Raw genomic sequence first — 22,896 nt, 5'->3', positions numbered from 1 at the left:
ACCAATCAACATTTTCAATTTGGCAATTTGATTACACAGGATTAATAGTGAATTTCAATTTGCATGTTTTGTTAAGAATATCTAAGGAAGGTTTTCTGATTGTAATTGAGAGGGAATTAGGAGGCTTTTTTTTCTCTTTTTTTGGGGTTTTTTTTTCTTCTCTTTTTTCTTTCTTTTTTAAGAGGATGATGTCACAGAAGATAATAAGTCAAAAATTGAGGATGTTGAATTAAGATGAAGAGGAAGATGAGGGGAAAGGTGATAAGAAGAAAAAGAAGAAAATTAAGTACAAATACATTGAGGGAGAAGAGTTTAATAAAATTAAGTTAATTTCGATAGAGAATTTTGAAGATGTTATAAATGAAGAATATGGAGAATTTTATAAGAGTTTGAACTTTTTTCTTATTTTTTTCTTTTTTATATAAGGGGAGGGGAAGGGAATAAAAAGTTTATCTGATTGTTTTTCTAAGGGATGTTTTTGTTCTCTCGATGAATTATAAAGGAAACTTGGTATTAATGGAAATTCTGTATTTATGTATTATTAATTATGATTTTTTGTATAACAGATATGTGGTTGATATATGATTTTAATATTTGAACTTAGTTTTAAAGTGGATTTCATTTGTTAAATACATGTATTATGTTTGATTTAAATATATGTTTAAGGGTATTATTTTAATTTTGATTTTTTTTGTTAGTAATTTTTTTTGTTGTTAAGTTTTATCCTTTTTTTTGTAAGTGGGGTTTTTTCTATTTTATTAACAATATTGTTAATTAATTCTTCACTCTTTATTTTGGGGGGAGGGTTGGACTAATTTTAAATTAGATGATTAATGTGTTATAATTATTGGGGGGGGGTTAATTTGTGTAGGTTAATGATGTAGTATTCTAATTTTTATTATCTTATTTTTTATTATTTCTTTAAATGTAATTTTTATTTTATTCATGTCATAAAATTTTAAATAAAGTTTAAAAAAAAAAGAATATCTAAGGAAGCATCCACTAAACCAAACCCAACTTTTAAGGGATTTACCTGTGATAGGGTGGAAACATTTATCTCTCTACCATCCTGAGCTAAATTTCCAAGTTGTGTCACTAGAAATACAATTGTCTCAGGAAGCTGTCTCCTGCCAGCCACTGGAGATGCACGGACCAAAATTCATTGAGAGCAATGAGATTTCACAGTTCCATCTAACTATTACATTTCTTCAACTAGAAGATAGGTAAAATTTTGATTATAGGGAAATAATTTAAAAAAAATGAGAGCAAATAATTTATTAGTTAAATACAATCTTCTGGAGGAGCTCAGCGGATCAAACACCATCAATAGGAAGAAAAAAGAATGGTCAAGGCTTCAAGTCAAAACCCCTCAAGTCTCCCAGACTCCCGAAACAGTGACCATTCTTATTCTCCCACTGATGGTCAGTTCCTCCAGCAGATTGTGTTTAGCTTCAATGCCAACATCTGCAATCTCATGCGTGTTTCCAGATAGATCCATTCATCCAGTTGAGCCACCTGTGATTAACTAGAGATATCCACATTAGATTTAACTACCTGTATCATACTCTTCTTCATCTCCAATACTGAAGACTGGCTTTACCCCACGATAGGGCTTTCCTACCCTGTCACTGCTGCTCACATGCCTGCGAGGGGAAACGCAGCAGTCAGCAGTTAGAATTGACTAAAAGCCAAACAGTGTGCTGTACTTTAGCCAAAGAAAGTTCATACAACAAAACAAATTAATTCCTACATAATGAAAACTGCAAACTTTTTAATTACACAGGCTATTCTGAAGGCTTTGTGTAACAAAAAGTTACGACAGCAACATAAATAAACTGTACAGAGGACAGAGTATTTTAGAATTCGTATATTTGGTCAAGAAATGTTAAATGTTGGTTCAGGCTGCAGGAGATTTGGACAACTTTGTACTTTTACCAAAATGTAAACATTTTGACATCAATGACAAAATGCCAACTCTAGCCTCTGGCCTGGAAGGAACATGCCAATTAAGATCATGCCACCATTGTGGCTTGAATTTCATCTTGGCTAATTTTAGTTGATGTTTGGAATTGGAAGAGATCCTGCTGACAGCAGTTAAAGATCATCAAGCAGGCTGAACAGACGATACCAATGAAGAGCTCTCACAGATTGGAAGCAAAATGCACAATTTTTTTCATTCAGGGCTCAAGCATTTTACAGTTGATGAAATAACAAGACGAACATGAAATTATTGTAGACAATAAAGTAAGACCTTTTAAAATGAGATACAAATTATTTTTAATAAAACACAGAGTACTAAATTAGCTTTTAAGGGCCAGAAAAATTATTATGGTTTGGTTTAGTATGCCTTAATCTGTGACTAAATACAAAAAAAAATTGAATGTTACTACAAGATTAGTTTATAAATGCTTTTTGTTCTTATCAGTTCACTGATTTATGAAGATTACCCTCGGGAAGGTTGGAGAACCGTGAATCCATGGAAGAGCAAGAACTTACCGACCATAGCTTTTGGGTTTATATATTTAGCTGTGCGTGTGTATACCTAAACATTTGCAGTCATTTCCAAAATTTAATTACAATGAAAGTTTTGTGTACAACACAGAATCCTCGTCAACATGCAAGCAGTTATGCTTTGGGAGCTGGAGACAGAAATTTTGAGAATCGTTGCTGGAGTAGGGCAAAAACCATGCACATTTCCATAAAATTTATTTCTTTTCATCAAAGATTAAAGCAAATTGTGCTTTAATAACTTTAGAAACAATTCTTTGTGACATTAAGTATCTACTGTTATATCTTCCCTCTTGAGCAAACAATCTCCATAAATACTACTTGATTTTAAACATTCATTTGTTATAGTACACTTTGTATCTGATCAGTTGATGATGGTCATAGGCATGCCAGCAAGCCTACTGAGTCAGTCCATGCCTACCTGTCGCGGGCGTGTACTTACCTGGGCCTGGTACTGCAAAATATTCATTTGGAGTGACGTATGCAGGAAGTAACGTGCACACCTAAGCCAGCCACTGTTAGGTAGGCAGGGGGTGGCATGAGGGGTGTGCCTGGGAGTAGAAGGGGAGACCACTGGGGACTGTTGGAGAGTAGAATAAAAAGGCAGGCGCCAAGTTTATTGCTGTTAAAACCCGGGTTTTCTTTATTGTGGATATATTTAAATTATTGTCAGTATAAACAGTCAACCTCCCATTAACACGAGTTATACATTAATAACATTTTTTTGTCCACATTTTCCTCAATTGCCACCAGATTCTACCACTCTGTCTACAAATTTACAGTGGTCAATCAACCTATCAATCCTCTGCCTTTGTGATCTGGAAATAAACCATAGTGTACGTGTCTGATTTGATGGGATGGCAATGCACTTTGTCGTATCATAAAACAATTGGAGGACTGCCTGAGCCACAAGCCTCATTGGAATTGATTCAGTAGCTGACTTCAGATTGACACGATTGCACACATCACTCCATGAGGTTATCCAGTGTATTGATGAACTAAAACTTTGCATTCCCCCTCTTTTATTAACTGCATACCAGTTTCTATTTTTAATCCAAATGCCTCTGTGGCTGCTGAGAGTAATCAAGAATAAAACAGGAGCTCTGTATAAGGTTGGCTATCCCATTCTTCTGATAAATATTTTATACAATTATAAAACAATACAAGAGAAAGGTTAATGAAGAGTCCAATTTTTTTTTCATGAAATCACCCCCCCTCCCACCCCCAAGGGTGGAACGGTTGGTGTAGCGGTTAGCGCAACATTGCTACAGCAACTGGGACTGGGGTTCGAATCCTGCTCCATCTGTAAGGAATCTGTGCGTTCACCCGGATTTCCTCCCACCTTTTGAAAACATACCGGCAGTTGGAGGTCAATTGGGTGTAATTGGGAAGCACGGACTCGTGGACCAAAAGGGCCTGTTACCAAGCTGTATGTTTAAATTTAAAATGAAAAAATAAATAATCTCTTCATCTGCAAAGTGGGTGGATATACAAGTTGCAATTTTTGGATTAAACTCTATATAGTATATAAATAGAGTGTGTAGTAACAAATAGCAAAATTAGGTAAGCAGGTATGGTTACTGAGTCAAAAGCAAAGATGAATACAATAAATGGTTAGCATGATGCTATTACAGTGCCAGTGACCCAGGTTCAAATCCGGTCTGACTGTAAGGAGTTTGTGTGTTCTCCTATGTGCATTTTCCCCAGGTGCTCTGGCTTCCTCCCACCCTCCAAAAACATACAGGGTTGATAGATTAATTGATTGGTATGGTTTCAATGGCCAGAATTGGCTTCCACCCTGTTGTAAATAAAGAAATTTAATGTATAAACCCGCCGTCATTGAAAGAAATTAAACCTTTTGATGTTTCGCTTCACAGAAAAATAAGACTTTTACCTTTCAATAAGAGTTCATTGCAATCTCAAATACAAGAGTTAGTTTAGTTCTATTTCTATGGGAAATTAGTATTCCGATTGATAGAGAGGAATCTTAGAACGAAGACCATGGATAACCCGAGAAGGTTACGTACAGAATGAAAACTAGACTGAATAAATGAGTTCAGATAAAGTGTTAAGAACAAAATTCAACTTCATCTACAAGATGCATTTGTGTTCAAGAATGTTTTAAAATGCTCACGGAACCATCATTTAGAAACTGTCAACGTCCACGGGGACAAAGAACACGATATGAACATGCTGCCAGATCTGCCATTCAAATAACAGCATGGCGGATCGGACTGTAATCTTGACATTGCATTCCAGTCTAATGCTGGTACCCTTTCAACACCTCCCCCTGCCAAAAGGTGAGCTGCAGAAAAACCATGCTTAAAGAAACAAAATTGCACTACATCTGTCTTAAATGGGCAGCCCTTATTTTATTTTTAAATAGTGACTCCTAGTTCTCGAATCTACAAGACAAAATATCCTCTCCACTTGCACCCTGTCAAGTCCTCTCAGTATCTTTAGTATTTCAGTTAAATCCCCAAAACTACAAAGGATACAGGGAAAGCTCATTCAACCTTTCCCTATAATATGCTGTAGATTTAGTCCAGTAAACCTTTGAATTACTTCCAAAATATTAACAATCTTGCTTGAATATGTAATCCAATACTAGACACAGAACTTCAATAATCCAGCTAAAACCCTATTAAAGTGAAGCATAACCTCGTTAATTGTGTAATCAATTCACCTAGCAATAAAAAAACAACACATTCTGTTAGCTTTCTTCATTACTGGCTGTACCTACATAAACATGGATCACTTTGCATCTCAGAGTCCTGCAATCTCGCACTATAAAAAATTTTTTTTTTTTAATTTTTCTCTCCATTTCTTACATCATATTCCATTTACCGTGCCTTTGCCAACTCCATTGCTTCCTGAGATCCTCCTCACAATTTACATTCCTGATCATCTTTCTATCAGCAAATTTAGCAACACTAAACCTTGGACAATTCCATCCATTTGCATAAATTGTAAAAAAGCTGAAGCCGCAGCTTCAATCACTGTATTAAAGATTATTTTCATTGTCATGTAATAAGAAAATGTATCATTTAAATTTCTTTCAGTCTACCATGAGGCAGACACAGAGTCATCGTTATTTCGCCCAACACCACTTACAGTAAGAGAAAGCAAAGCAAAGGAGAGTCCCTTCAGAGACACTGAACGTCTGTTCACGTCACCATATCATCCCGACCAGTAAAAGACCTATTTATTCATACAATTTTATGCTAGTCAAACTTGCATCCACTCCATTATACCTGTATTATACCTTAAGCTTGAAGATGGACAATCTGAATTTTTTTTCAAAAATAATGAGCTTCACGGGCTGTGTACACCACCAGCTAGTCCAAAATTTGCACTTAAAGCCTATTTTTAATGCCCTTGAACTGAGTGAATTGGTTGCTCACTTCAGGGGATGGGCAAGAGTCAAGCAGAACTTAACCACAGAAGGACGAACGTTGCAGTAAAGTACTTTGCAAGAGCCAGATAAGGTGAAATACAGCTTAAAATGCTTTAGGTTCTCTGCATGTGGAAAAGCAATAGCAATTCTGGCTTTTCCACAACCCCCACCCCCCCCCAGGAGAAATTTAAATAGTTGTTGCTCAAGGCTGAGGATACCGCAGCAAAGTAACAGTGGCTGAAATAGAAAGAGCTTTTACAACATGCTGAAGTACCAGGCCAGAAGTTGGCAAGCTGTTCTGAACACCATCTTACCAATCTAGGTTCATCTTTTCTGGCCAAGGAAGATGAAAAGTCTTTCTATGTTAAATAATAATAGAAGAATAAACATTATAAAATTTTAAAAGGAAAAAAAGCTACAAAAACAAATTAAAATCAAAACTTAACTACGAGAGAAGATGATTAAAAAGAAATAATCCTCATTCTAAACACCTTCAGTTTTTTTTGTGTCATTTGGGGCACTCCCTCAGATTGGATCCAATTGCTTCAGTACTGTAACAGATTCCTAAATTGGTAACGTTAGTTCTATTAAATTGAAATTCTACCCCACTGGCAATTTTAATCAAGGAAGTCATAAAAAAGTACTTCCCTTTTTAAATTATTCCGAAGAGGAAACAGCTATTTAACTCAGCCTGTAAGCTATTTTCAGGCCATACAATAATGCTTTATATGGAAAACTGTGTACTCCAACATTACCTCTCTACAGGTGCAGATGTATTCTCAATGAAACTGATCACCTTCTCCTTTACATTTACTGATTTGGATTTCAGGGCAAACGTCATTTTGTTGACTAATGACTTCACTCCTCTACCATCACCTGAGCCATTCGGGGACTCGCCCTGCAAAAGCATTCAATAAAATACAATGAAAGAATATGCAAAATATGACACATTATATTGAGCTTGCTTTACAATTTGTTAGCAAGTCAATGCCATATTAAAAATTTGGATTGAACTATGAGATAGGAATTAGAAGTTTTAAACTTTTAAAACATAGTTACAATTTTATATAGCTGTTGGTCATTCATTCTATAATTTATGATCGATTAGGTACTCAGATAATACAACAAAGATGTTCAAAAACCATTCATAATTCAAAGCATTAAATTACTCATATTTATTCGAGAAAATGATACTTTATATCAAGCAGAAATTCTGTAACTAAAATTAAATAAATTTAAATTAATTTCCAACTGTGGTTGGAATTTAAATTAATATTTTATTCAGAACGACATTTGGGATTTTGGATAAATTCAATGGGAAATAAAATTCGATTTGGAAAAGCTACCACCCCAGCTATAATTTTAATAGATTTGACAATTTTTAGTTGTAAGTTGCCATACAGCATCATGTACGTGGCCAAAAATACAGTAAAATCCCCGGTATCTGCAATTCAAGCAACCAGCATTGTAAATGTTCTCCAAACCAACATCCACCCCTTGGTGAAGATGGGAGCAAACCTTCAGCCAGTGGAGTGCCCCACTCTCAGCAGCTGTTTGAATAAAATTTCAATAGAGTTATCTTTGAATAAAATGGCAGTGCCCAGGATGAGGAGCCAGCTGATGCCACTCGCCTCTGGGGCGACTCTCCCAATGTGTATCCCTATCCCTGCCAAGTAGAGTCTTTATCTTTATTAGTCTCAAGTATATTAGTAAGGTTTTATCTGTAAACATGGGGGACTGCTTTAATTATGATGGTAGCATGGTTAGTGCAGCATTGTTACAGAGCAAGCAACTGTGGTTGGAATTTAAATTTACATTTTGTAAGTGAAGTGAACTTTACATAATTAAGAACTACAATACAGATTTTTTTTTCAAATTACATTTGGCACTGCCTTTTGTCTTTTAAACTGTGTATTCTTAATGCAGGTGTATTAAGCATTGAAAGAGGGTGTGCCAGTCAAACTGAAAAATTTGCATATTCTGCATCCGCAATCCCGTAGGTGCCAGATATCGGAGATTTCCTGTATGAGCAATTCCACTGAAGTCTCAATCAATTTGTTTCTGGGCATCAATTGAAGCCTAATCTACATCGGCCACAAGATGTTTATTTTCCATTCTTTCTTTGAAAGTGAATCACGTATTAGAGGTCACAAAATTATAAGAGGCTGTTTTGAATCTGCATCCTAATTTAACAAAGAGTGGTAGCTCTGACATGATTCATAGATTTGATGAAAGATTACCACGGTATTAGTTCTTTACCAAACAAAAGAACAATTCAGAAGATTCATAAGGCAGCCCTTTAACTCTGGAGTGAAAGAATTGGATAGGCATTTATTGCACATTGTCGTCATCCATGATCCAACTGTAATGCAAGAAGTTTTTTTACTTTTTAAATCTATCCTGGATTCATGGTTTATTTTGACTGAAACTTGAAGTACTGCATCATTAAGCAATAATCTTAGTTTAAATAAAAGTGAAATAAGGACAAAGTACTTACATCACCAGAGGAAGAGATACTTCCACGTGATCCAGATGTACTAACAATCCAGTGACCGTAGCCATTTTCTGGCCCATCTACATTTATGTCTACAAGGCGCTGCTGCAAAGCTGCAAGACAGTGCATCTCATACACAATAGTCAAGGAAACCTCCTAACATTCCTTCCAAAAATAATCTTCAGAAATCTTGATAAAGGAAATGGTGTTCACTAGAACAACCTTTCAGTTTTTTCAGACCAAGTATAGAGTACTCATCAATTGCGGTTAATTGATAATAAATGTAAATTTGATGACTGGTATTGTTTCTTCATTGCAAGTGAGAAAATGATTTAATATTACAAATGACAACGATATTAATGCAGTTAATTATAAAATCTTTCAATGCTGCTTTCTAGTGAATCCAAAATATACAATGGATAATTATTTAAATAATTAATGAGTGAATCATACTTTTAATAAAGAGAATTTCTTATTGAAGTGCCTTAAATGCTAACAAAGTAAATACATCTAATTAATGAAGCAGTCCAAAAGTTTCCCAATGTAATAAACCAAACCACTTCAACTGAAATAATTCAGCTTTTTATTATAAAGGGAGCCTATATTCTAATCTAAAGGTATCCCACTCAACCCAATGAGCTCAATCTATTGTGCAACAAAGTTGAAGGTAAGAGATAGAAAAAGGTCTTCAGAAACTAATAATTGAAGAAAAGTGGTCTGGTCTGAGTACCATCAGCATGGTGACCAGGCCAGAACTGAACAGAGGGATACTTCAAAACGTACCGTGGGTTGTAGGGTCTAACTGGGCGGCACGGCCTTGTGGACAGAAGGCCCAGTTACCGTGCTGTTCGTCCAAATTTTAAAAAAAATTAGGCCTAAGACTCATTAATTTCTCGGCACTCAGGATGGTCAAAAGCAACTGATTACTCATCTCCTCCTATTGGATTAGTCAACAGTGATAACTCTGCACTGGTGGAGATCCTTTAGCTCACCTCTTAATGTATAAAAAAACTTGCTTTGAACATTTAGACGGTGTGTGAGGACTACAGCAGTGAAGAGGTTTGTCAGTCCTGTGTCCTGATCTGGGATGTTGTGTGAAGGTTGCACATTTTCCCTGTGGTTGTGCAGATTTCCCCTGGGCACTCCAGTTCCTCATACATCCTAAAGATGAACTAGTTGGCCCCAGTGTGGCAGGACAAATGCAGGGGGTTAAGAAGAAATATGGAATTAGTGTAGATGTCCACTCAAGTTTTGCTATCAATGTCATTGAGTAAAGGACCCATTTCCATTTATGACTATATAGACTTTGATTTCTGGGTTAAGAGTGTGATAGTTACCTATTCAAACCGTATACTCCACTAATAAACGATAACGCTCTTTACAATCTGAATCCAAGAATGAACAAGGTTCAATTCAAGCACCACTGAATGAACTGATGTAAACCAGTGCAATGACACAATAATGCCTATGGGCTCTGCATGCCTGTGTTATTAGGGGAAAGAATGGCTATGGTTTATCTTCTTTGGCTTGGCTTTGCGGACGAAGATTTATGGAGGGGGTAAATGTCCACGTCAGCTGCAGGCTCGTTTGTGGCTGACAAGTCCGATGTGGGACAGGCAGACAAGGTTGCAGGGGAAAATTGGTGGGTTGGGGTTGGGTGTTGGGTTTTTCCTCCTTTGTCTTTTGTCAGTGAGGTGGGCTCTGCGGTCTTCTTCAAAGGAGGTTGCTGCCCGCCGAACTGTGAAGCGCCAAGATGCACGGTTGGAGGCGAGATCAGCCCACTGGCGGTGGTCAATGGGGCAGGCACCAAATTTTAAACACCAACTGAATATTGTGGATAGTTGTCTCTTATATCCTTTCTCTTGAGTCAATGTAAAATTACCTCTTCCAAAATGTTTAAGACTGACCAAATTAAAAAAACAACACAACAAATAACATGATTTCTACAAAATAGATCACGTAATGTAAAACAAACTTTTGGATAATGATGTGACATCTGTAGCTTAGAGCTTTAACCTTCAACTGTACCTGTGACTGAACTCTTGGCATCTCAAAAAAACATTGCATAATTTGTTAATGTCTTCCTTAGTCAGTACATCAATCAATAAAACATTAGTGCACATTATTCACACTGCAGATTATTTGTCCATACTTGCATCTGAAAATATAAAGGTTGTTCTAGGGCAGACTTGAACTCCACAGTAAATAGATGATTAGGTCTAAATTTAGGGAGAAATTATGAAAGGTGCAGCTTCCAGTAGCAACCAAGGACACCAAATGTACCAGAGCCTTCCCACAAAGTTTTGCATAATTTTTAATTTCTAAAGTAAAGGGAAGTTACAGCTAGTGAGAAGAGAGTTATGCATTTATTAAACCCAGAATGTAGGATAAGGAATCTTACAATACTATCTGATTGTAAAATTAGAAAGGCAGAATAATATAAATATTTACATTTATCATTACAAGTTTGAAAATATGAATTTTTTTATGTCCTTGGCTCAGGCAAAAAAAAATTGTAGTTTTTGGGAAGAATTAAAAAAAATGACAGGGAAATCAATTCAGCAAACTTATTACATCCACCCATATTAAAGATTTTATCATTTTACCTTGACCAGTGAAAAATGGCAATTTAGTTGCATCATATTTGCACACAAAAACATCACTGATTATAAATGAACACTGTTTCTGGGTTGCCTCAAAGTAATAGCTTCAAAACATAATCCAACAATAAATTTTATCTAGTAATTGTCTCGTTATCTTCCGTCTGCAGCATATTATTCACCCAAGTATCCAAAATACACCTCTTATTTACAGTAAATAGTTTCAATTAGAACCAAGCTGTAGCAGTTGGTTTTCCATTCTCCACTAAAGTTGTTGGAATGTACCCACTTTGTTGACTAATGTGGAATTCTGGAGACAATAATTTCAATGAATCAAAAAAACCTAGATGCAATAAATTTTTAAAAATTGACTGGTGGAGTAATTAGTATCTATTGAGCAACTAGAAGTGAGAACAGTTTAGCTCAGGGTAGATTTGCGGAGCAAACTTGATGGGTCAAATGGCCTTCCTCTGTTCCTTTATCTTGTGATCTTATATTGACTCAGCAATACAACATTTTCACTAATGCACTTTAACTGCAGAAATGTGGACAAAAGAACTTCCCCTCTGCCATCATAATGAAAAACTCAAATTTGATGTTTATTTATCGCCTTTTTTTAAGCACGGAAAAAAATTCAAATTCATAGATAAAAAATATGAATAACATTGGCGGAAAGAAAACTGACAAAATTCGGCAGATATCTTCATTAATTCGTTATTGCTTTCACAACATATGAAATAAGCTTAATTTTCATCAGTAATTTAAACAGTTGATGAATATATTGGCCAGCTCAAACCACAACGTGTATAGTGAAACAGTCAACTTTTTGTAAAATTGTTGAATGCTCGCTCTTTCTCATGCTGCAAAATCCTTTATGTAAAACAGTGAAGGAAGGCTCTGCCATCAGAAAACAGCATGCAAACTGACAAGAAATGAAGTTGAGCACTGGACCACCATGCCAATATACTAAAACCTGTAAAACAGCATAAATGTGGTAACAAAAGCTGAAAGCAGGTCAAAACTGTACATCTTTAAAAAAGATTAAATGAAATGGTTGCAAAGCAATGGCATAAAACTGACCAAATTTAAAAAAAATCTATAATCATAGATGATCAAACTGTCAGAAATAAATCAAATCATTATTACCAATCCCACAATCTCTTTACTGCAGTCAGTTAACTCTAAGTACTTTGCATACATTTTTTTTTAACGGCACACATCACATCAGTAACAGCAGAACGAACCTCACAGGTTGATAAAAAAAAATAAAGCTTACATGAAACCAGAATGAGCAATTCAACTGAAAATAGAAATGTTTGCGTAAAGCAAGCAAATAGACAAGTATACCACTTACCCATGAAACCACCTCTTGCAATACTAACATATTCTTTGTTTTTCTAGAATATAACAAAAATTATATTTTAATATTGAACACAATAACAAAACACATAATCTGATCTATTCAAAGATTTATTACAGGTCAAGTGGAATGGAAAATTAATGATCAAGTCTAGCAAGTTTAAAATACAACAAATTGATCAATAGCTGTAATTGTTCTGATTGTCAAAGGGAAAAGATCAGAAAGTCAGTTTTACAACCTGGAAACAGGCCTTTCAGTCCAACTTGACCATGCTGACCAAGTTGTCCCATTCACCTATATTTACTCCATATGTTTCTAACCCTTCCTTCTCATGTTCCTGTAGAAATGTATATTAAATGTTAAAATTGTGCCCACCATCACTTTCTCTGGAACCTCATTCCACATACTGACTGTCCTCTGAATGAAAAAAGGTCTCTTTTAAAGTTTCCTCCCTCACCTTAAATTTATGCCCTCTAGTTTTATTTAGATTGTCCTACCCAGGGAAATAGAGTATAACTATTTATTTTATCTACACCCCTCATAATTATATTCTCAAGAAGTCCCCCCTCCACAAAGAGAAAATTCTCAGCCTATCCTGACCTCTCCTCATAACTCAAGTCTGCCAGTCCCGGAATATTTTCTGCACCCTTTCTAGCATCCTTCCTACAGCTGTGTGACTAGACTTTTATTTACAGCACAGTAGAAACTTATTCTGGCCATTTAAACTCGTGCTTCCCAATTACACCCAAATTAATCTACTACCCCATATGTTTTGGAAGGTAGGAGGTAACTGGAGCACCCGAGAAAAACCAATGCAGACACAGGGAGAACGTACAATTCCTTACAGACAGCACTGGATTTGAACCCTGTTTGCTGGCCCTGTAATAGCATCAGGCTAACCTTGCCACCCATGTTAATATCATATTCACAGAGTTTAGTTGCTTGATCTCAGAATTGGAAAGTAAATTTAATTTCTCATCACAAACTTTTTAAAAAAAAAGTTTTCATTAACCCTAAAATGCCAAAATTCCTCGTTGAATATCACCATAGATTGGGTCAAGTAAGGGTTGTTGGCATGACATAGACAAATGCAAACAGAAATATCTGTATCTTGAAAGTATTTCCAGTTGTTATATACATAGCTTCCAAAAATATCAGTTACCTGTGCATATCTTACAGAAAATGAATCATGAAGAATTTTATTGTCTTTAATCAAGGACATCCTTTTAACAAGACTTTTTAAAACTCAACATATTATACAAACTGGTGCAGACAGGTTGTTTTGCTTCCAATACCAAGCATTCGGTAGACGACGAATTTTAAATTTCTTGTATTAACTCCTATTTTATTGCGAGAACTAGAGCTTAAAATATGTCGAAGTTATATTGCACCTGAAGAAAGTGAGCTAGCACCATGTTCATGTACATGTCTTCCTCCTCTCTGCCACTTCCCATGAAGCAGAGATGTTCACCACTTGCTACTGATCCCGATTCTATGGATTGTTTCTGTGCTTCCAAAAGAGATTTAACTGAAAGTGCAAATTCTGCAGGATTTTGCAGCATCTGTGGAAATTTGAAAGAACGTTACAAGACACTGTGTAAGATACATATATATATATATGTATAAACATTTTAGATTACATTGTATATAAAAATGAAAATTGGTCAGATATGTTCAACCAAAACATATCATTAAATGGTTATCTTAACTTCATATCATTTTTTATCATATCATTCTCCTATTTTGTATCTAGTTCTATCTTAGTCCAGTCTGGTTTTTCCCTTGTCCGGTAAAATTCTGATAAATTCCTTAATTATGCAGCTCTATAATAATTTCTAAAGTTGTTAAGAAGCTGAAGAAAATAACTTTTTGTATAATGTTCGAGAAAATGGCTCCCCATTGACAATACTTATGTTCACTCAAATATCTCCAATAAAAGGCAGAGCTAACAAATGGAAGACAGAGAATTGGAATAAATGGGTGTTTCCCTAGTTGTATTGGTGAGTAGAGTACCACAGGGGCTGGTACCAGGAGAGTGAATTGACACTAAATTGAATGGAAAAGAGGATTGAGCATGGGGATGTGGAGAGTCTTCAGCAAGATATAGATAGGTTAAAAGTGAGTGGACAAGGGTTGGCAGATGAGTACAATGTTGGTAAATGCGTGGTCATCCACTTTGGAAGAAAAAATAGAAGGTCGATATTTAAACATTGAAAGACTGCAGCTTCCTATGTGCAAATACTTGGGAGTGCTTGTGCATGAATTGCAAAAGGTCAGTTTGTCAAGAAGGCAAATGGAATGTTGGCTTTCATAGCTGAAACATTGAATTATATTAAGTTAACCCAAAACATAAAAGAGGACATCAAAAGTTTTTTCAGATATATAAAGAGCGAAAGATTGGAGAAGAGACCAGTGGAAAATGACACTGAAGAAGTGATAATGGGGAACAAAGAAATGGCACATGAAATAAATGAGTATTTTGCATCCATTTTCACCATGGAAGACAATAATTTAAGAGAGTCAGTAGGTAAAAGTGTGGATATTTGCTATGAACAAGGAGGTGGTGCTTGGAAAGTTGAAGGGGCTGAAGGTGGATAAGTCACCTGGCATTGGCATAGAGAGATAGTAGGGATGAGAGGGTTAACATATGTGGAGCATTTTTTAAATATTTTTCATACTGTGAACCATATCAATCAAAATATATACAAATGTTTTTCATTAAATATACACAGTGGCATTTTCTCCCTTTTTTCTCCCCCTACCCTCCCTCCCCACTTCCCACCCCCCTCCAAAACCAATAAATATTCAACATATACAATACAATAAAACCGTAAAACAATGTCTTCACACAAAGGAAAATAAACCAGAAAAATGCGTCATCTACTTTTACACACTGAATCAAGTCGTTTTGTCTTCTTATCATTTTAGGGGGGTGGAGGTCCGAGGCAAGCTCTCGCTGTTATGTTCCATGTATGGTTCCCAAATATGTTCAAACAATGTGACTTTATTTTTTTAAATTATATGTTATTTTTTCCAAATGGAATACGTTTATTCATTTCCATGTACCATTGCTGTATACTCAGGCTCTCTTCCATTTTCCAAGTTGACATTATACATTTTTTTGCTACTGCTAAGGCTATCAGAATGAATCTTTTTTGCACTTTATCCAATTTGAGGCCTAATTCTTTACTACTTATGTTACTTAAAAGAAAGATCTCTGGATTTTTTGCTATGTTATCTTTTGTAATTTTATTTAATATCTGATTTAGTTCTTCCCAAAACGTATTCACTTTCGCACATGCCTAAATTGCATGTACTGTTGTTCCCGTTTCCTTCTTACAGCGAAAACATCTATCTGATACTGTTGGGTCCCATTTTTTTAATTTTTGAGGAGTGATGTATACCCTGTGTAACCAATTATACTGTATCATGCGTAACCTTGTGTTTATTGTATTCTTCATAGTTCCAGAACATAACTTTTCCCATGTTTCATTTTTTATCTTTATGTTTAAATCCTTTTCCCACTTCTGTTTAGGTTTATAGTTTATTTCATCATTTTCCTTATCTTGCAACTTAATGTACATGTTGGTTATAAATCTTTTAATTATCATTGTGTCTGTAATCACATATTCAAAGCTGCTTCCTTCAGATAATCTCAATCTGTTTCCCAATTTATCCTTTAAATAAGCTTTCAACTGATGATATGCAAACATTGTACCATGAGTTATTCCATATTTGTACTTCAACTGTTCAAATGTTAATAAATTATTTCCCAAAAAACAATTTTATATTCTTCTGATTCCTTTTCTCTCCCATTCTCTAAAGGAAAAGTTACCTATTGTAAAAGGGATTAGCGGATTTTGTGTCAATAATAATTTTGATATTTGGTAATTGTTTTTTTTCCTTTCTAAGTGGATCTTCTTCCATGTATTAAGTAAATGATGGAGTACTGGTGAGCTTTTATATTGCACCAACTTTTCATTCCACTTATAAAGTATATGTTTCGGTACCTTCTCTCATTTTTTATCTAGTTCTATCATAGTCCAGTCTGGTTTTTCCCTTGTCTGGTAAAATTCTGATAAATTCCTTAATTGTGCAGCTCTATAATAATTTCTAAAGTTTGGTAACTGCAAACCACCTTGGTTATACCTCTCTGTTAATTTATCTAATGCTATCCTCGTTTTCCTCCCTTTCCACAAGAATTTCCTTATTATTCTCTTTAGTTCAATAAAGAATTTTTCTTTTAAGGGAATTGATAACGTTTGAAATAAGTATTGTATCCTTGGGAACACGTTCATTTTAATGCAGTTTACCCTCCCTATCAACTTTAGCAGTAATTCCTTCCAATGTTCTAAGTCTTCCTGCAATTTCTTTATCAGTGGCTGATAATTTAGTTTGTATAAGTGGCTTAAGTTATTATCTAACCTGATACCTAGGTATCGGATTACTTGTGCTTGCCATTTAAATGGTGATTCTTTTTTAAATTCTGTATAGTCTGCGTTACTCATTGGCATCACTTCACTTTTATTTGCGTTGATCTTGTACCCCGATATTTCTCTATATTCCTTCAATTTCTTATGTAATTCTTTTATTGATATCTCTTGTTCTGTTAGGTATACTATGATGCCATCTGTAAGTAAGCCGATTTTATACTCCTCCTTTATTTTTATCCATTTTATTTTATATTCTTATCAGTTCTGCCAATGGTTCTATTGCTAAGGTGAACAATGAGGGGGATAATGGTCATCCCTCTCTAGACATATGTGGAGCATTTGATGGCTCTGAGACTACTTGCTGAAGTTTAGAAGGATGAGAGGAGATCTCATCAAAACCTACCAAATATTGAAAGGGCTGGAGAGTGGATATGGAGAAGATGCTTTCAGTCAAGGAAGTCTAGGACCTGTAAGGTAAAACATCATGAGATGGGAATGTGTAGGGAGTTACCCTGTACAGGGCAGTAACAAGAAGGGGAGGTGTCCTTGTACTCCTGTTAGGTAAAACATCATGAGATGGGAATGTACGGGGCAGTAACAAGATGTGAATGCATCCTTGTACTTACAAGATAAGAGAGACATTGATGGATTGAGAGGCAGGAAGCTAGCAGGGAAAGGATAGCAACAGTTTTAGTCATTGGACAAGTAATGATATGATGATGTTCTAAGCACATATCCAAGGGTATAAAAAATCACCATTTTGCTGATAACGGCAGAATGCATTCTCCGGCTAACATCGTTAGTCGCAAGTGTTACAATCCGGTAATAAAGAACAAAGAACCCTGATTTCGATTCAGTCTGGTGTTTGTCTCACTCATTCATGAACAAAGCAGACCTAACAGACCTGAGGACACAGCCTCAGAATAAAAGGACGTCCCTTTAGAACAGAGATGAGGAGTGGTTTCTTCAGCTGGAGTGTTGTGAATCTGTGGAATTCATTGCCATAGACAGCATATATGGGTATATTTAAACAAGAGGTTGATAGGTTCTTGATTAGCAAGAGTGTCAAAGGACATGGTGGGGAAGGCAGGAGAATGGGTTAAAATGAAAAATACATCAGCAATGATATTAATTTCCTAATTCTGCTCCTTTTTTTTAATGGTCTTACAAGCACAGGATATGGATGCACCTGGAGTATTGCATACAGTTCTGGTTTCCTTACTTGAGAAAAGATATAGTGATATTGGAGGTGGTGCAGAAGAAGTTCACAAGGTTGATTCCAAAGATGAGGGCGTTAGCCTATGAGGAGAGATTGAGTCATTCAGAAGAATGAAAGAGAATCTTATAGAAACATAAAATTATACATAAGATGGAGACAGGAATGTAATTTCCACTGGTAGGTGAGACTAGAACCAGAGGACTTAGCATCAAGATTCAAGTCAAGTTTATTGTCATTTGATTGTACAAGTACAACCCGAAAAAACAGCGTTCTCTGGTCGGGACAGACATACAAACTGCTTTTTCCAGAGAGTAGTGCATCTGTGGAATTCTCTGTTCAAGAAAGCAGTAGGGACCACATCATTAAATACATTTAAGACAGTTAAATTTTTGCATAGTTATCAAGGGTTATGCAGAAAAGGCAGGTAAATTTAACGGAGTTGACAGCCAGATCAGCCACAGATTGTCCACTTCTGCTCTTATTTTCATGTTCATATCTTCTTAGTTGCAGAATTATTGTAAAATGGTACATTGGTGTTTTGACTTTGTTCTTATTATTCAAAAACTTGCAAATCTTCCTCTACTTACTGCCTTTATGATCAATTTATATTAACAATCCTCTCAACATTTCAAAAATTGGAACATTTGCCAGATATGAAGTTTGGTTTGGCACCAGGACCATCTCCTTAAATCAATCACCAAAGCCTCTTTTTCTCCAAAGCAGATCAAAAGAACCCAATAACCCAAATGATCAATACAAGGATGTAATTTTTAACTTGTAACTATCCTTTGAAAGCTCCTTTCAAACTTTCATGTATCAGGGCACAGCAGAAATCTAATGGAATTTGAAAATGCAAAACGGGTCAGTATCTCACATTGTTCAGAGAGCCTCTGCAAGGGAGCGAAAAATAAAATGCAATCATTTCATCTAATATCAAATAGTCTTAATGCAATAATGTTAAATATACACTTATCAAGTACTTTACGTTTAGCTTTCATTTACCAGGTCTGAATCCAAGTGAAACGCTGTAGACAGATGCCCAGCATTATATTGTTCTGCAGGTCTACAATCCACGACAAAGAACCGAACACCATCCTTTAAAGGGATGAAAGGGTAAAGAAGAAATAAACCTACAGCAAATTATAGTGGAGAATCCTAACAATGAATCATGGTATTTTTCTGATGGAACTTTGCTTCTCTCTCCACTAATGCTGTTGAACTGTTTCATTGCTTCGTTACATTTTTAGAATATTTATATCTTTCTACGATCTTATCAAACTACAGCACCAACCTGCAACTACAGTCAATATCCATTCTGAGGTTACATTTCTAAACAAACAAGACAAACTTTTCGCTTTCCTGTTATATGCAAAACTGAATTCATTTTGTGTCAGAGATTAAATTTTTTTAGTTGTGAAGGTGCTTTTCTCTACGAAGATAAATATAACATTTAGAGATACAAAGTTATTTAAACAACATTTCATTTAATAAAGAATTATGAAAAATGTGGCAACATGTGACATTTGCCATGAACAGTCACTGCTTTTTTCTTGGGCAGCAATTTCGTTATGACTCTGGTATTCCCATTAGTAGAACTTCTTACCCTATCTTTTGCTTCTTTAATTATTTCATAACCACTCCTTTACTTTGTGTTATATTTATACCAGGGCCTTCACATTATCTGATCTTCCCTTTTGTTTTTTCCTCCCATGTCTACTTTCACTGTCTCTGTATTTGCTAAGAATCTGTTGGACGTCTAGCATTTGTTAGTTTTAGCTGAAGTTCTTCGACCAATGAATACTGTTTCTTCAAGTTCTTCGACCTGAATCTCTACCCACTGTTTCTTCAAGTTCTTCGACCTGAATCTCTACCCACTGTTTCTTCAAGTTCTTCGACCTGAATCTCTACCCACTGTTTCTTCAAGTTCTTCGATCTGAATCTCTACCCACTGTTTCTTCAAGTTCTTCGACCTGAATCTCTACCCACTGTTTCTTCAAGTTCTTCGACCTGAATCTCTACCCACTGTTTCTTCAAGTTCTTCGACCTGAATCTCTACCCACTGTTTCTTCAAGTTCTTCGACCTGAATCTCTACCCACTGTTTCTTCAAGTTCTTCGACCTGAATCTCTATCCACTGTTTCTTCAAGTTCTTCGACCTGAATCTCTACCCACTGTTTCTTGAAGTTCTTCGACCTGAATCTCTACCCACTGTTTCTTGTTCTGCTGATGTTGCCTGATCTGTGAATTGTTTTCAACACCTGATCTTTTTCTTCCAGTTTCTCTCATCTATAGGATCAGCAGGTGACTAAGATATTACAATCTTTGGATTTGTAACTTGTAATCCCTGCTAAGATATTACAATTCTATAAAAGGAATGTTGATACTTCACAAACAATCAATCAACTGAACAGTAAATAATCAATTATTTTGCTTCAATAGATTGGCCTGTTTACTTGTGGAATCTTACCCCTTGCAAATGATTTGCCTGTAATATTTCAGATACCGAAACAGGCAAGCATAAAGCCTGGCTGAGATCCAGTTCATCATCCTTCAGGCCCAGCAGATTACTTCCAAATAGGTTTTGGTGATCCTGCAAACAAAATGTTATTAGTCATAAACAATCAGTGTCAATAGCTTATGGCAGGAGTGGTACTGGAATGTCTGGAATTGAACTGGAAGCCATATCAAACATCTGATTCACAAAAAAGAGTGGAGAATTGAAAGCAATTGAAGTGCTGTGATTGACAAATCGCACTTTGGATTTTTTTTTAAAAAAATGACCCATTTTTTATTATTCTTTTGTGATTAATTTTATTATTTAACAAGGTGATGCAGACATTTTCAACTTTTCAAATTTGGGGTCAGAAGTAGTTTCAAATCAGATTTAGAAGAGTTCTGTATCTGAACAATGTGCATTTACAACTCTCAAGAGTCTCTCTTGGCTTGTTGGTAATCCTCCTACCTTGGAGTTATGGGTTCGAGCCGTACTCCAGAAATACTTGCACTTAACTGAAGCTCTTAGTTTAATTTGAGACTCGAGGAGTGGTGCATTATCTAACAGCTGAAACTATAAACAGAGATATGCCTTTTGAAGGAGATACAAAATATTCGATAATTAAATTTTAAATACGAAAGATGGATTTTTATCAGGATCTGGCCAACATTTATCCTGCAAAACCTGACTAGGTTTTTTTCCAGAATGTAGTTCTGGAAATCTTGATCACGTCAATATGCATTTGGACCTACAATTTCAATTTATCTTGAAAGTGACCCAGTAGCTGAGGTAAATACTGAAACAGACCAGCAATAGGAAAAAAAAGTATCTTTTAATCTTCAAAGAATATTAAATTTACCAACATGCCATTTCTTAAAGCATTTTACTCCTGCAAATAAATGACCCATCAATATGTTCAAAATTTGTGCCATTATATGGAGCTATGCTTAAGATTTGGCTTCAGGTTTCAGTTATAATGCAAACCAGCAGTGAAGGAAAACATTTGCCTCCATGGCCCAGTGCCAGGTATGAGAGAAAACATTTTTTCCAATGAACAGCACCAACTAACCAATCATACGGAGACAGAAGCAGGCGATTCAGCCCATCGAGTCAGCTCTGCAACTCCACCCTGGGCTAAACTGTTCTCACATCTAGTCAAAAATTCCAGCCTTTTCCCCATATCTCTTGATACCCCGACTAATTAGATACCTATCAATCTCCTCCTTAAATCGGGCCTCCACAGCTGTATTTGGCAACGAATTCCACAAATCCATGGCCCTCTGGCTAAAGAAATTTCTCCTCATCGCTGTTGATAGATGTTTTAAAGTACGAGTTCAGGATATACAATTGGCCCGTATACATATTTTATATGAAATATGCTTCCCTTTTCTTCTCCCAATGAAACATCCCAGTTTCTACAACAGTTCCAATCTTTACCCAATTGTATTTCAACAATTAAATCAAAGATGTGGCTGGCTTCAGAGCAGTTCATGGTCTTCTACAATCAGCGAACACAAAACACCCAAATACAGAATATAATTAGTACATCCACTCAACACATAGAAAACAATAAATGTACAACTCTTATGGGACCTTCATCCATTTCCCTTGGAGGTGAAAATTAGATGTATACTTTGTGCTCAAAATTCTCCTAAAATGAACCAAGAAATGACAGAGATTTAGGGTGGAATGTGACAAAGATAAAAGATCAGAAGTGCTGCATATTTGAGATGAAGCAACAAGGTGATGCGAGGTGGCAAAGATAACCAGTTAACCAGCATGGAGACAGAAAAATGAGAGAAATAGGAGGCAAAATGCATAGCAAACTCAAATGCAGAGTAAACAGCTTTCTCAGAATTTTTTAAAATCATTCTTGGCTGTGCGAGAGAAAATAATATACAAGTTTGAACATAAGAGTGTAGGGACAAACTAACATATCGGAGGAGAAAGAGGTCATTCTCAGATTTAATTTGCTATTGCAATAATCTCTGATCTTTTGATATCACCTACTGATTTTTCACATTTTAGCTTTAGACAAAAACATTGTCCACCTTCCCAGATAAACAAGATTTTTTTGTGACTGAAGGCATTTTGCGTGTTAGTTTGAGTTGCTGTTAAAATCAGTACAAAATTCTTACCTTGCAATAAGTATTCTTATGCAGGTACATAATCTTTTATTCGAAACCCTTGGGACCAGACACTTGTTGGAATTTTTTGGATAATAGAATAATTGTAACGGCAGTACGTTAAGTAATTGGGGCTGATTTCAGATTTGCACAAAACAAAGACTCACTGCAAGAGCTGGACCCTTTGAGCTGTGTTTTCCACAGCGCCACATGATGTCACATGAAAAGGTCTGAACGGATGCTTGCCGCTTCAGGTGAGGGGTTAA

At 35.8% G+C, this 22,896-nt stretch overlaps 1 protein-coding gene across 3 annotated transcripts in view; it reads right to left on the bottom strand.

Moving 5' to 3' along the window:
• The window catches only part of tbc1d23 (TBC1 domain family, member 23), a 71,052-nt gene that overhangs the window by 5,766 nt on the left and 42,390 nt on the right, over positions 1 to 22,896 (bottom strand). For 2 of the 3 annotated variants that reach the window (XM_069888706.1, XM_069888707.1), the window contains 7 exons: positions 20,478 to 20,600; positions 19,014 to 19,106; positions 13,751 to 13,921; positions 12,354 to 12,396; positions 8,403 to 8,512; positions 6,661 to 6,803; positions 1,555 to 1,643 (listed from right to left, as the gene is read on the bottom strand). In XM_069888706.1, the coding sequence (XP_069744807.1) occupies positions 1,555 to 1,643; positions 6,661 to 6,803; positions 8,403 to 8,512; positions 12,354 to 12,396; positions 13,751 to 13,921; positions 19,014 to 19,106; positions 20,478 to 20,600 (772 nt within the window). Of the gene's footprint in view, positions 1 to 1,554; positions 1,644 to 6,219; positions 6,265 to 6,660; positions 6,804 to 8,402; positions 8,513 to 12,353; positions 12,397 to 13,750; positions 13,922 to 19,013; positions 19,107 to 20,477; positions 20,601 to 22,896 lie in introns of all 3 variants that reach the window. The other variant, XM_069888709.1, reaches the window with a different exon arrangement.

The sequence above is a fragment of the Narcine bancroftii genome, chromosome 7 (genome assembly GCF_036971445.1).
Source record: "Narcine bancroftii isolate sNarBan1 chromosome 7, sNarBan1.hap1, whole genome shotgun sequence".
NCBI lineage: Eukaryota > Metazoa > Chordata > Chondrichthyes > Torpediniformes > Narcinidae > Narcine > Narcine bancroftii.
The sequence above is the reverse complement of the archived record's forward strand: the minus strand, read 5'-3'. Positions and strand labels throughout refer to the sequence as shown.